The 15,180-nt window shown below is 34.7% G+C and overlaps 1 protein-coding gene across 1 annotated transcript; it reads right to left on the bottom strand.

The window, feature by feature from the left end:
* Positions 1-11,522: 11,522 nt before the first annotated feature.
* On the bottom strand, positions 11,523-14,457 carry LOC131072337 (disease resistance protein RPV1-like). The gene is made up of 4 exons (XM_058008478.2): positions 14,249-14,457; positions 12,707-13,838; positions 12,346-12,606; positions 11,523-12,221 (listed from the first exon to the last, which is right to left on the bottom strand). The coding sequence occupies exons 1-4, from the start codon at positions 14,455-14,457 to the stop codon at positions 11,523-11,525; spliced, it is 2,301 nt and encodes a 766-aa protein (XP_057864461.2).
* Between the last annotated feature and the right edge of the window lie 723 nt (positions 14,458-15,180).

Below are 15,180 nucleotides of genomic sequence, written 5' to 3' on the forward strand. Positions count from 1 at the left end.
AATCATTGGAATCCGAGAACAGTGAGAGGGGGGGGTGAATCAATGTTCTACCAGAATATTCAATTTTAATCTTATTATAACATCCATTCACCAATCGATAAACTGGTACATATATAATTGAAATAAGTAAAGGAATCAATAAGCCAATCACACAAATGAATACCATAACATAGAGAATCATACATGGAAAACGTCAAAGAGGGAAAACCACGGTGGGATTTGCGACCCATAATATCAATCCACTGGCCATATGAAAATGTATTACATAATAAGGGGGCCTGCACATGCAGGAAGGTTTACAGCCTAGAGCACACTGCTCATCACAAAAGGAGTCTCACTGACTATGGTCACTTTGAATAAGAAAACATAAAACTGAACTCATTTAATGCATCTTCTATGTCTGATTGAGTTCTAGTTCAAACTCTGACTGTTCCGGTTCTGAAACCTTAAACCCTTACCAAAATAACCTCTTACATAATCAACATTCCTCACATTATAAATATCACTCTCATATCTCATTCATGTCCTAACATATCACAAAATGATCTAATCAACTGACCTATATACCCTTACAATGTTTCATGACTCATGTCGGCTTACATAGATAATTACAAAATGAATATACATGTCGACTGATTACATATATACATAAATAAAAAAATGAATTATCCATTGCCAAATTTTCCAAATGATGTCGGCCTCCTATACCAGTACCCTATTTGTAAGTCATGTCGGCCTTCAATGTTGGTACCCATAGAATTCTTCCTACTGGTGAAGATATGTGCCGGTGCTGATGTCGGTGCCAGTGAAGTGTCTGTCGGTGAACAACCAAAGTAGGGAATTAAAGGGGAAACATGTTACCATCAATGACAACATATGAAACCAATCAAATGGGTGTCAATTTCCAACATTATCTTGAATGCATGAGTATTAAGATATGATACTTCGAATCATCTAAATATGATTCTTGGATAAATGGTATTAGATTTCCATAGTCCATAATTGTTTTACATGCTATTTCTTATTTTGATTGTGTGTAGCCTTTTATATCATCTAAATATGATGCTTGGATGTTAGAATGTGGAACTTGCATGAAATAATTTGTCTCTATAGCCCTTCAATAATTAGGAATTTTCCTTGGTCCAACAACTACATTCAAAACCCTAAAATACAAAATATTTTCAATGTTTTTATTTCTTATAGTTATTTTAGCTTATCCATATTCTCAAGGTAATGTGATAAAGACTTAGTGATGATTGAGCTAATTTTTTAATGATCAGATATATTGTAGTGAAATTGATAATATTTTTTCTTTAGTCAATATCTCTAGATATAGGGAACACCACCTTTAGATAATGCAATGAAGGTTACCCCTAGTTGTTGAAAACTCTAAAGTACAGAGGAAAAAAATATTTAGTCTAATGTTTGTTGGCTATTGATCTCAAAAGATTGAATGTTGAAGATATTTTTTTAATAGGGATAACCAAGCAATGAATTGGAAACACCAATAGATTAATAAATTTGTTGGGGACAAGAAACATAATCTAGTTTGAATTGGTGTAACTTGATAACTAAGGTCTATGTTTAATATAAAAACTAATCTATTGAAATTAAATTTGATTCTTGAAAGAATGGGTGGCAACACTAAGTTTTTATTTGCTAGTATATGATAGAATTAATGTTTCCCTAATATGAAAGGAAGAAGACATTTAAATAATCCCATGTGTCATGTTATTAACAATTAGAATAAGGCCTAGTTGATATTACTGTAGTGGCGGATCCTTCCCCCTTGGTTCTCGCACCTATTGCTCCTGCTCCTCACCTTCACTCCACTCCTGGTGCTTGTTCTCTTGCTGCTCCTCCGCTGCAACAACCTATTGCCGCTTTGCATCAATAGCCTGGTAGTAACCCTACAGGGTCTTCCCCGCTTGATTCTTATTTGAAGGTACCTAATGATAGTGTTTCTTGGATGGTTGTTTGTCGTAGGAGGAAAGGAAAATCTAACCCCCTTTCCCAAGCCCCGCTAGTCAAGTTCTAGGTTTTTCTCCCCCTCTTGATTTGGGCTTGGTTGTTGATGGTTTGACAAGTTAGATTGGCCTGTCTGACTTTGTTCTTTTGGAATTTTCTCCCCTTCTTGGTCTTTTTAATTTTGTTAGCCTTTGGCTTTGTAAAGGGTCAACACCCTCTTTAATGCTTCTTTTTTAATAAAAAAATAATTAGAACAATTGACAATGGAAATTAAAAGGAGCAATAAAATATTCTCTTGCCCAAAATGGTCCTTTTTCATTAAACAACAAAAATATTGAATTGCCCCATCCTTAGAAAATAGATATAAAACACAACTCCTTAGGATAAGATTCAATAAGCTTATTAAAATCAAGAAATAGAAGGAAAAATGAGTCAAATTGATATTCATAAAAATAAGTCACATGCAAAACCTATTCTCACAATTAGTATATGTTTTATTTGTTAATACTTTAGTCAATCCATCAATTAATATAGAAAATATTCAAATTTACCACAAGGCCTCATCATAATAAATACACATGCAATCTAAAGAAGAATTTTACAAGAAGTAATAGATTTTAAATACAAGTTAGATTCATTGGATGCAATGACGATAAGTAATAACATGAAAACACATCTTGTTACATTGACAATCTAATATCAAGGTGCCTATACTTCTACTTCACACAAAGCATATGCAGGTATCCTTATATCTATAGTCACCATAATTATTCCTTTGAATAAATAATATAACCCATTTAAAAATCAACACAACCTAAATATTGGAAGTTAAGCTCATCAATCTCAAGTTGGACATGGTGCTAGTAACATATACAACCCAAAGGGATGAGAAAATTATATTGATAATCAAAATATTTAGTGAAATTAATAGCATAATATTCATCATAAATATAATATTTAAGGAAACATCAATCAAAGTGTCCATAATAACCAAAAAATAAGAAACATTTTGGCTAGAATGCATCTACATCCAGAAAGATGTGGACAAATAGAATTCACTAGAATATTGGTATCTAAATCTAAGATAAAATGAATTAGAGTTATATTAAGAAATCATTAGGAAATAGTGCATTGTTTAGTGAACAAAATTTGAAAGCCTTTTTGAATTGTATGGATCATTTTGAAGTAGGTGACCATGAAAGTGTTTATGCAATCTCTAACTAATGAAGCTAGGGAGTGGTTTAGGAATTTGTCTCGTGGAAGAAAAAATTCTTCAGATGAATTCAAAATAATATTCCAGGAATAAAATGGTGACAATAATAACCCTATATTTGTCATAAATGAATTCACTACTATTGTTAAAGGGCCATCTGAGTAAATAATGAATCTTAATGCTATATTTACTAGATTTTTTAATAAAAATCATCCATATATGATCCCAAATAAATCAATTTATATGACCTTATATTGTAATGCATATAATACAAAGATGGGATATGAATTTAGAGACAAAAACCCATAGTCTTTAAGAGATGCTTTGAAAATATCCATATATATTAGAAATAAAAGAAAAGAATTTTGAAAACTAAATGAGATGATTGACATAAAAAATTCAAAAAAACCTAATTCTTATGCTTACATGAAAATAAAACATCCATATCTAAAGATAAGTTGGACAAAGTCATGATGAGTGCACTAAATGATTTAAGTTATAAATTTGCTAGATCATAGAAGTGTCTACCTCCTAGACCTATTTAATCTAAACAAGAAATAATTCCTAAGAGTGTTATATCAGCCATACAACACTACATGACATAAAGGGAAGCCAATTCACAATAGTTAGAGGGGTGAGTCAAACAAACAAACAATAGATCTTTCAATAAAATTAAATTTAAACAGGCTTCATGAAACTCATTCTATAGTATATCAGTTGACATATTCATCATTTGAATGTATGGGGGACCAATCTCTTCAAAATAATCCTACTCTTTGTGATCAATTAAATGATCCTCACTATAACAAAGATTATGAGTTTAATATATTATTTACTAGTTTTGGGCTACATGAGTGACAAATAATCTTCCCTGGAAGAGAATACTATACTCATAGATGTAGGTGATAGAAGGCACCAAAAGGAGAGTTATTACAAGTATTCTTATATGATGAAGATAGTGATTTTTTATGTATATTTTTTACTGTCAGCACTCTGATTTAAGACTAAGAAGGCCTTCTTATTAAAAAAATGAGATTTAACAATTTCTGCAATTGACCAAGTTAAGAATAATTATTAATCTCAAAAGAAAATCCTACAATGATGATTTTGGGACAACTTTATGCTTGTCCATGAAGAATTTTACAAAATCATAAAATTAAAGAATTCTAACAAATTTAGAGAATAAAAGGGTAAGAGCTCAAAAAATTAGATTCTAGAACACATAGAGACAAACAAGAAACATTAAATTCCTCAACAAATTGTGGCAATTTTACAAACACTACTAATGCCAAAGCAACTCAAAGTTTTGACAAACGAAAGAGTAATTTTCTAAGTATGAATCAACTATTCTTCCTATGTAGAACCAATATTTCTCTTAATATGACATAATTTTTACCTCAAATAAATATTTGAGTTCCTTTATTAGAAATGATCAAAATAGAAGAAGATAAAGATAAGGCACCAACCTTGATAATTGATACTACAAATGTATTAAATAGCAAAATTCATAATCAACCTTATTAGATTAATGATGAAGTCAATGATATTGATGAAGAGTTGAATAATGAAATCATAGAGGTCTATCTAGGAAACATTCTAGCCAAATGTCTTTCTTAGGTAGAACCCTTTTATGTTCCTCTACTTATAAATTAAAAATTGATCATAAAGTAATAGATAAATGTGTTTCTATGAATGTTATGCCTTTATCAATAATAAAATAATTGGGCATGCAAGAAAATAATGGCACATGGAAAATGTTTTTTCATGGATAAAAAAAAGGACCTAATACAGTAAAAAGGGGATAATAATTAATTGATTGTTAAATAATTACCTTTGTTCTCCAAAACCCCTCTTAAGCTTAAGCTAAGGAGAAATTTAAAAATGTAATGATGCATGAAAATATGGATGGTTGGATGGATCTAGATGACAAAACTAGCTATGGTACTCATGCACACAAAACTATAATCTCTCATAATTAGAGAACAGACAAAACCGTCATGGGAAAATGAACTCTTTAAAATAAGGAAAAAAGAATTAAAAACTTAACATGCAACAAAAGAATGCAAGACTCAATATATCCCCACAAGTACCTCTTTGGTCACAAAAGTATAATCAAGATCCCCCTAGAAGAGAAAATAAGAGACAATGAATGTCCTGATAAGGGAGAAGCTCCTATTCAAAAAGTGAATTTTCAAAGAAGAATGTAAATGATTATCCAATAGTGGAAAATAATATTCATCCTCTTAGGAGGAAAATAATCCAATGGGCAAAGAAGAAGCAACTCCACAAAAAGAGATGTGATAAAATGCCTCATAATGGATTCCATGGAACACTACTTAGCAGTCAATATGTTTGAATTAAAAAATGTCAAATAAACTAAGGAAAATTGATAGGTGTTCATAAGGTAACCCGGGCTGGGTGGGTGAGGGTGAGGTTATTAGAGATCTGAGTGGCAAAGTCATGGTTGCTTAAATTAATAATCTAGGTATAAAAATGTCTAACATGGTGGAAGATATGGCAACTTTTCTAGCATCTATTTTTCTAAGGACAGGGGTTACCAAACTATCATCATCGACAGTGACTCTAAAAATACCATCATGATGTTGCAAAGAAAGGAAAAGCCTAGATGATGGGTGGTGGGCCTAATGACTAAATTCCAAGGAATTATTGCTACATTCAGTCATGTAAGACTTCAACACACCTTCAAAGATGGCAATAGGACAACAAACAAGTTGGCTAGCATATGTCCTTTTTCTGAGGGGCTTATAACTTGGATGATTTAACATGGATTACCTGAAGATATTTGTTCTACGATCCTTGAAGATATTAATCCCAATGAAAACTAAAGATTTAAAATCTTCTTTTACATATTTATTCTAGCCATGTTGTACTTCAATCATTTATTGATAGGGACCAACCTTGTTAAAACTAGTGAATTCTATGCTTTATGTAATATCACCTTTTCCCGTGTCTTCCCAAATGTGGTTTTAGTATTTCCTTTTTGGGATTTGTTTTTTTCTTTACTACGCAAATCATGGACAAGGACCTTATTTAGAAAGTTCCAAATAATTGTGACAAATTCAAACAAAATGGGTTTATTAGGAATAAGGTTATCGAGGGCAATGCAAAAAATCATATTGAAGGAATGAAGGGTTGCAACCCTACTCTATCTAAGTAGTTTTCCCAATATTAAGATGAAGGTAAAGTTCAAGTGGGCAGTGTAAAATTCACTATATCTATGGAAACCATTACAACTACTATGGGTCTGTGGCTGAGGGAATGACCTTCTCAAATAAGCCAACGACTAATTACAACAAAGGCTTGAAGATATTCTTTAAGCCAAGGAGGCTTGTGGATTTCCTATAAAGTGATTTCAACAAGAATGACTTATTTGGGGTTTGAAAAGAGGCAACATTATGTCTCATGAAGTTCATTACCTTGGATGAGAGGTTTAAATGGTTCCATTCATAGATTTTCCCCATGATCAACCATTTGATGTATAGGTTGAAGATGAATTTTATGCTATTGGATTTGTTCTTCTATTTCTTAGTTTGTTGTTGTGGCCAAATCCAAAAATGTCCTTTCCCTCCAATAGGGGCTTATTCCGTGGTTGTATAAATTTTACCTAAATCTATCCCCCTTCACTGGTCTAGCTTGCAATTCCTCTAGCCCCAATCTATGTGTTAAGATTTTAGATATCTTGGATAGTAAATATACTAGTTGTACTCCTAAACCTAAGGGACCCCTACTTGGGTTAACCCTTGCATAATGGCTAAATCGAAGATCCTCCTAACTCCCCATTATTGAGTATATTGTTGAAGAGTTGGAGGAACTAGATAAATCCTATGAGGACTTAAATTTCTCATGGCCTACTAGATGAAAGTGGACCCCAAATGACCCTCTTAACAAACATGACACCTCTTCTACCCCTTCTTTTGCTTCTCCTCCTGCATCACCTACAAATTAGACAAGGAAGTGAGAATTCTTTTCCTTGTGGATAAAGTCAATAGGCTCTATGATGTCTACAATAAGAAGAAATATGTAATCTGTTGGCTTCTAGGTTAGCTTAATGTGGTTAAAAATAAAATTAATATATTGGAAGGCATCACTAAAGTGCACTCCAAAGCTTCTAGCTAGGCAACGAAAGACAAATATTAGAGGGTTTAGGCCATAGCCAATGATTAGCTGAAAAAACATGATAAGTAGGAAGGAATGGAGGAAGTAAAGGGGTTCTATGAGAAGATTGATCAAGAGGACAAGAAGGATATGGTGAAGGCTATTGAGGTGTTGCTAAATGACCAAGTGTCCCTTAAAAGGAAAATGGAGGGAGTAATAGCTCAGAACAATAAAATGTTCAAAAATAATTTGGCAACTCTATGGGTCATTCAAGAAATAATTGACAAGAGGTGGGCTAGAAAGAAGGGACATTTGGATTTGTCGCCTACTACTTGGTTAGAGGTGTCGATGTCTAGAGTGAAAGCAACTCTAGAGTCCCCTACTATTTCATCTAGTAAAGGATCTAACATAAGGTTGTCCTTCTCTGATAAGGTGAATGAAGGCTATGAACTAGGATTGGAAGATTGAGAAACCACCCACTAGGTAGGCCATGTTGGTATTTTGGTAAGTTGATGATTATCATCAACCGGCATAATTAATAGAGAAATCTTTTATTTCGGCTTTGATGGGAAGCTACTTCTTAGGGGGAGTAGTTGTTATACTAAATTGATTGGTATTTTGTATATGAACTTGGCTTGGTAAGAAATTTGGCATTTGATGTCAAAGGGGGAGAGATTGGTATGGAAAAACATTGAAAAAAACAAGGAAAACACATGTTTCTCCCAGGGGGAGAAATTGTTGTTTGGGAGAGATTATTACTCTCTGTATTAGTATTTTAATTTCTGGTTATGATCTCTATTTGGGAGATTGTTGGTTTTTGGTATTTGGCATTTCTGTTTTGGCACTTTGATGGTTTTTCCATCTTGTGTTGCCATCAATGCCAAAGGGAGAGATTGTTGGTATTTTGGTATGGTTTTGTCATCGATGTCAACACCTACTAAACACTTATCAACTCTGGCACTTTGGAGAATCATCAACATTCACTGGCAAGCAAGTAACTCATGCACAGTCACTGATATCTGTATCTAGTACACTGACAAGATATTATGATCACTGACACTTGGAATGATATGGAAAACACTTGGTTATGTCAAAGATATTGTGTGGACACTTTGTCTTGGAGTCTTGTTTATTGGTGCATTAGCATTTGCATATTTGCTATTACCAGCAAATAGGTCCAGGTTACACCGACAGGTTTATCTTTTCCAGATCAGCACGACATGCTATGGAGATGATTAATTATTTTTGTAAATGCATTAAGATGACATGTTGAATTAGTTATTTCATCGGATATTGTATTGTTTGTAAAATGTTTTATTGTAATATCTTGTAGAGCCGACCTACTAAAATTGGTCTTAGGTTATGGTATAAATGTAAGATCTTATTTGTAAGATCAAATGTGGAATGCGAAAAAGGATTGTGTAAAGGTATATGCGAGAATAAGTAGAGCTATACACGCAGACATCATTTGAAGATTGAAGGAGGGTTTTGTGAAGACAATCAGAACTACACTGGTCCTGAATCCAGCATATGAAGATGATATTTTGTGCAGTACATTCTTATTGGATTTAACCATCCAATTGTAGTCAGGGTGACTCCCATTTTGTGATTGAGCAGTGAGCTATAGGCGCTTGGCCTTTCTGCATGTGCAGACCCCATTTATGTACACTTACTATCTGTAGTAGTATCATCTACTTGTGGGTAAGGTTTCCCACCATGGTTTTTCCCCTTATAGGGTTTCCACATACAAATATTGGTGTTATGTTTTGTGAATGACTTTGTCTTTATGTTTCATGCACTAATCCTTATCGGTATAGTAATTAACTGTTAAAACTGTCTATCGACATATTGAATTGGTTTACCGATATTAAGCATTAAGTTGGTTAAGTTATTTTTGGTTTGAACTTATTTGACAATTGATTCAACCCCCCCTCTCAGTTGTCTTCAGGACCTAACAGGCCATCACTTCGTGCCTTTGGTGGGGTGGGTCTATTTGTTTTTTGCTCTACTTGTCTATAGTCTAGTCTAGTCTTTGAGTTTTGTGGTGTCTCGTTTTGGATGCCTACTAGGTTCTATTCCTTTTTGCCATTTGGTATTTAGGTTTTAGGCTCCCACTCTCCATGAGTCCCATAGTTTTTCTCACTTTTTTTTGTATATGTAGTTGTTTTTCAATGGTTTTCCCTCTCCCAATTTTATCTAATTAGAGTAAGGAAAATTCAAACAATTATGAAGATACATGTAGAACAACCTACAATGACAATGATTAAGTGATGGTAGGTGAATTGTAGCTTCTAGCAAAGAGGAAGTGAATATGGTCAAGCATGTCCCCAATGTTTGCTTTATATGACTTAACCAATAGTCTTAAAATTTCTAAAAATAGGTCATTCTATAAATCTAAAACTAGAAGGTAACTACCATGTTGTTGAACTAAACTATCTTGAAGATGCAAGAGGTGGACGAGGTGGAAGAGCAACACAAGTCTGAAGAATCAAGGGGAATGAAGGAAGTAAATATATGTTTGAGTGACTAAAAATCTCCTTGGATAGTTGATCTACTCTAGATGCATCCGAATGTGAATTAGTAAATGGAAATCCAGACTCCTCTAGAGAAAAATGATGAAAGGCATCCAATTAAGAGTTATGATCAATTGTCTAAATTGCATTATGTTAATTTTTGTTGGGTGGATATACAAATAAGTACTAGCTAGGTAGGGCATGTGACAAGTGGAACACATTAAAATATGTGTTTCTCTTGTGTTTAGGAGCCATTTTGTAGACATTCAAGAAATAACCCATAGTTTCAACAATAGAATCTAAGTATATAATACAATATGATTATGTCAAACTATTTAGCCTAGGAGTGTCCTAGATAACTCGAAGGAAGATCAAGAAAATTTTATTAGTATTTATCACAACAATGTATCATCAATATCTAGAATAAGAAACTGTTGTTTTCATAAATGAACCAAGCTTATGAAGATCTACTATTATTTTATAAGGAAGATCATAGACCATGAAGAAATAATAGGTAAATTTTATAGATCTAAGTTGCAACTTGTAGATATGTGCAACAAACCAATCTCAAAAGATAGTTTAAATGTCTATGAAGTAGATTTAGGATCATGGATATACTATGAGTGACTATAGAACCTTTGTTGCCAACTTGAAAAGTCACATACAATTAGGTCCAAAAATATTTTGAAAGTCAATATCAGATGTCATGTATAGTCAATTGTAGAGGTTTTCAGATTACTCTAGAAATCTCCAAAATGTTAATGCTAGAAGTCATATATAATGGCTCAAAAGAATGTATTGTTTAGGTAAAAAATATAATGAGTATGAACGAGGCTTAAGATTAAGGGGATCTTAAAAATAATCAGTCTTCATTCACAAAATTAAATTTCTGTTTTTTTTTTCTCTTTATTTATTTATTTATTTGTTTGTTTTGTTTTGAGTTCTTATTTTTTGTATCATTCTTCACAACTTTCACAAAAATTCATTTGTTTTCGGCGTACATGATATAAATGAAATTTTTATAATAAAGAAATTTCGATGAAAATAAATTGTTAATAGGAGAAACTAAAGATAAATCCAAAAGAAAATTGATAAGTGAAAAGACGAAAGAAAAACAAGAAGAGAAATTGAAAAACAGTTAAAACACCGACTACAGGGAATAACACAAACAAAACTTCAAGAAAGTATTTGGACAACAACAGCAGTTCTAGAAATATATGCATAGCAAAAACAAAAAGTCCAGAATGTGAAAACACCTAACAATTCTAGAGAGAACGTACATTTAAGCAGTTCCGAAAAGAGGATACATGGCAGCAAGCAAAACTAGTTTGTATATTTTTTTGGTCTATTTATAAACATTTTATAGAAGTTATTGTATATAATACAAAATATTTCTCCAGTTTAATAGAGTTTAATCCTTTTATAGTGTGCGCTGTTAGTTAATTTCCAATACCCTGGAAGATTATAGGGTTTTTTTAATCTTCTAGCTTACTGAAATGCTAAATTGTCTCCCAGAGGCTGCATTATTAATGACTCTTAGATTGCAAGAAAAATAGGTCTCTTCATTACTGTACCTAAAATAAACGATGCATCTCAAATAGAGAAGTGTGAAAAAAAAAAGAATAATATCATTTTATTAAATTCAAATTATACAGATCCAACCTATGTCGGTTTATGATCCCCGGTCACGTAAAACCAGGATTCTACAAATATCACGGTGCATATATCATAGCACCAGTTGTTTCCATGAAACGTAGATTCAAGCGCCCGATAGATTGCGGATGATCAATGAGCTGCGAGCTTTTGAGCAGCTGAAGCTCCATCAATGATGGAAGATTCTCCAGAGAAGGGTACGGTAGTCTTTTCAAGAAGCGACTCCCTATCTCTAAGTGCTCCAAGTTTGTCAATTGATCGATATCTTCCGGCAATTCTTCCAAACTGGTACCGACCAAATTGAGCTTTTTCAAAGAGGCTTGTAATGTCGTTTCAGTTGGCAACAGCTGCAACTTCTCACAGTTTTCGAAGTTCAACTCTTCAATGCTCCTAATTTGCCGAAATATATCTGCGTGGATTATCAGGTTCCCACAATCTCTCAAATCAAGAGTTTCCAGTTGTGTTAGCTGACCAAAGGAACGTGGCAGTGAAGATAACTGTTTGCAGCCAGAAAGTTCTAAGTGTTCAAGATTTGTCAATAGCCCAAAACAATCTGGCAAGGTTGTCAGGCGTTCACAGTCCCTTAGTTCCAAGTATCTCAAACATTTAAGCTTGCAGAATTCATTTGGTAAACTTCTCAGATTGCTAGCGCCACGCAATGTCATCTTCTCCAAAAGCTTAAACGATTCGATCCTAGGTGACATTGTTGCAAAAGAGGTGCACTTTATAATATTCAACTCCCTCAACTGTGGGGGAAACTATAGTTTGAACAGTAAATTATTTAAGTGTTAGTGCGTAGCATAAATCAAATCCAAAACAATTATCATAATCCTCAGGTTAAGTCCAATCGCTTGGAGTAATAACATAACCACAAGAAGATACCTTGAAAGTAGGACTAGGATCCCACAGCCTTTTGAGCTTCCCTTTCACGAGTTCCAACACTCTCAAGTTCTTCATCTTAACAAGAGGAATGCTTTTTCTCGGACAATTTTTCCAACGAAACCATATCAGATCTGTTAATTGCTCCTTCATTTTAGAAGATGAAAGATCACCGTCCACATCAAGAAGTTCTATTTTCAGTTTTCCCTTTCCATGGCGCCGAAGACAAGTAGCGTGCGTCATTCCCCTACATTTCGTTCGTTTCTGTACACAGAAAATATGATTAACGTTTGAATGCTAGAGGCAAATAAAGTCCTTTTTTTTCCCAAATTTTGAAATGCAAAAGGTTTGTATAGGATATTACCGGCACCCGTAGTAGATCTCCGAGATAGTTTGCAGCATCGTGTGGACGCCATAGGCGATTGGGAAGAAAGGGGGAGTTGTAAAGATGCTGATCTGCTATATGTTTTCCCAAACTACAGAGACATTCATGCATCTTTAACCGGTTCTTCTCATCGGTTTCAACAAGCGACAGGTACTCCAGCTTTTGAAGGGCGCGCACAAATCTCCATCCTGATCCAGCCAATATACGTATTGCACGATTCCTTTCTACTCCGACGAAAAAGCAAGCAATGTCTAGAAATATCTGCTTCTCCTCTTCTTCAAGACCACCATAGTAGGCATGAACAATGTCAGATATTTGGGAAATCGTCTCCAGGTGGTTTTCCCAATATTCTCTATTATTATTGCCATACAAACGGAGATGCTCGCCCATAGCCTTGAGAAATAAGGGTAAGCCTCCACATTTTTTCAAAGCAACTTCTACCAAGTCCTCATATCCAAAAACAAACTCAGATTTTGGGAAGGCGTGTGTTCTGAAGAGCTTTTTAGCATCATCGGGACTGAGGGGTTTCATCTCGTACTGCAGTGAGATTCCTGAAAGATTGAGGATGGCCTTATCACGGGACGTGACTATAACGCAGCTTTCCGAGCCCAAAACACAATCCTTGAGGAGAAGAGCATCTAACTGCTCTCGATGATCAACACCATCGATTACAATGAGAAATCTTAGTGATCTCTTGCGACTTAGGCGATTTATACGATCTGTAAGAATCTCTTTGCCAAGACTTACATTGTTGATTTTGACACTTGAGTCGTTCGTGAGGTCGTTTAACAGCTGCCTCTGCAAACTTTGCAGTCCATTTCGTTCAGATGCTTTGCTTACACCAAAGAGCAAACTTGATCTGTCAAACCAATAGCGCTGGCGATAGTAGAAATGTTCCGCTAGAGTTGTCTTCCCAGAGCCCGCAGTTCCCACAATTCCCACAATCTTAACAACACTGGCATCAGGCTTGCTACATTTGGATAGGAAGGAATTGAAATTGTCGATTGCTTCATTTAGGCCAACGAAGCCGCTATCAGTAGTGCCCACCCGCTCCTTCCAAACATATTCCATAACTTGAGCGACAATAGATTTCAGGAGCTTTCCCTGGTCCCTAAATATTCCATTTACAGCAGCATAAAAAGAAACTGTAAGAGGATAAACTTAAATAGGCAGACAGACAGGCATGCAGACATTGAATTAATGAATTTTCCTTCCACCATGCCAAAATACAACTTAAAAGTTTTTGGGCTTGTTTCTTCTTCTTCTCTTTCAACTTTCATTTTCTTCAGGACTAAGGCACTAGGTAAATATACTTTTCCACAGTAGAGAAGAGATTATTTATTGCTTAGAGGAGAACCTAAGCAATAATCAGACACACACAGCATTCAACCTAAATACAGTAACAAGAAGATATAAACACACATGAAGATCGAATTGAATACACACAGGGACCAAAGCATTTAATGAGAATTGCAACGAAGGGAAGGTTAATATTCACAATAAATGGATATGGTATCTTACCCGCCGAACGTTTTTGAATCCAGTTCCAACCCTGAAATATTTGATGCTTTTTCAAGGGCTATTCTCCATTGAGAGGTTAGTGAGTGATCTCTGATTTGATGCTTGTTCAATGCTTCTGCATAGACGCCTTCATTCTTTTTCTGGCGAATAAGATCCGCAGGTGTAACGCCATAAAAGATAGGGATAATCTTACGACCAGTTTCCACCATTAGACGTAGTTCATCCAAGCACCAGTGCGATTCGGCATATTTGGGAGAGAAAATGGCAATGAAAACAGAAGAAAACCTTAATTGCTTCAACTATTGTAGGCAATAAAACCTGTCCTGCGCGAAACTCAGTCTTATCAAAAAACACATTCAACCCTTTCTCACTAAGGCAAAAATCGATTGTGCTAGCGAGGGTATACTTCACATCCGCCCCACGATGATTGATAAAAACGTGGTAAGGCCTGATGGATCCTTCAAGCCTGTTGTTCTGAGAAGAGGAAGCCTCTTCCATAGCACCACTGGTCTGACCCAGAGAAGCCCTAGGAAAATGATTCAACGATAAACCAGATTGTTCACCTGTTGGATAGATAGATCATCGATATCATTGCCCATTCATTAAAAATAACCTTCTTCCCTTCAATTTCCGCGAAGTAGCTCTCTTTAAAGTATTCGTTGAAAACGTCACGGCCGGCATCGAGGGAGGCCACCAATGCAAAATGCAAATAAAAAGATACTCATCCTGCAGGCACTTGGTCAACTGATAAAAAAAAAACCAAACAACACAACGTGTGAAAAAATGCGAACAAAGAAATTGAGTAGATTGAGATATCAGAACATTGCTGTATAAGGCTGGATTAAAACTTTATTACGGATGTTTCAGGAGTGCATTATCGGAGACATCATATTTAAAGGAGAAAATAATCAAAACCGGTACGCCTGAAATAA

The sequence above is a fragment of the Cryptomeria japonica genome, chromosome 7, assembly GCF_030272615.1.
Source record: "Cryptomeria japonica chromosome 7, Sugi_1.0, whole genome shotgun sequence".
NCBI classification, from domain to species: Eukaryota; Viridiplantae; Streptophyta; class Pinopsida; order Cupressales; family Cupressaceae; genus Cryptomeria; species Cryptomeria japonica.

What these genes read in the sequence shown, in the direction of transcription:
- LOC131072337 (XM_058008478.2), bottom strand. Translation starts at nt 14,457, where the DNA reads ATGGTGGAAACTGGTCGTAAGATTATCCCTATCTTTTATGGCGTTACA. An exon ending in GAGATCTACTACGGGTGCCG is followed by an intron (nt 12,607 to 12,706) that starts GTAATATCCTAT and finishes TTCTGTGTACAG; the next exon opens with AAACGAACGAAATGTAGGGG. An exon ending in ATCCTAGTCCTACTTTCAAG is followed by an intron (nt 12,222 to 12,345) that starts GTATCTTCTTGT and finishes TTCAAACTATAG; the next exon opens with TTTCCCCCACAGTTGAGGGA.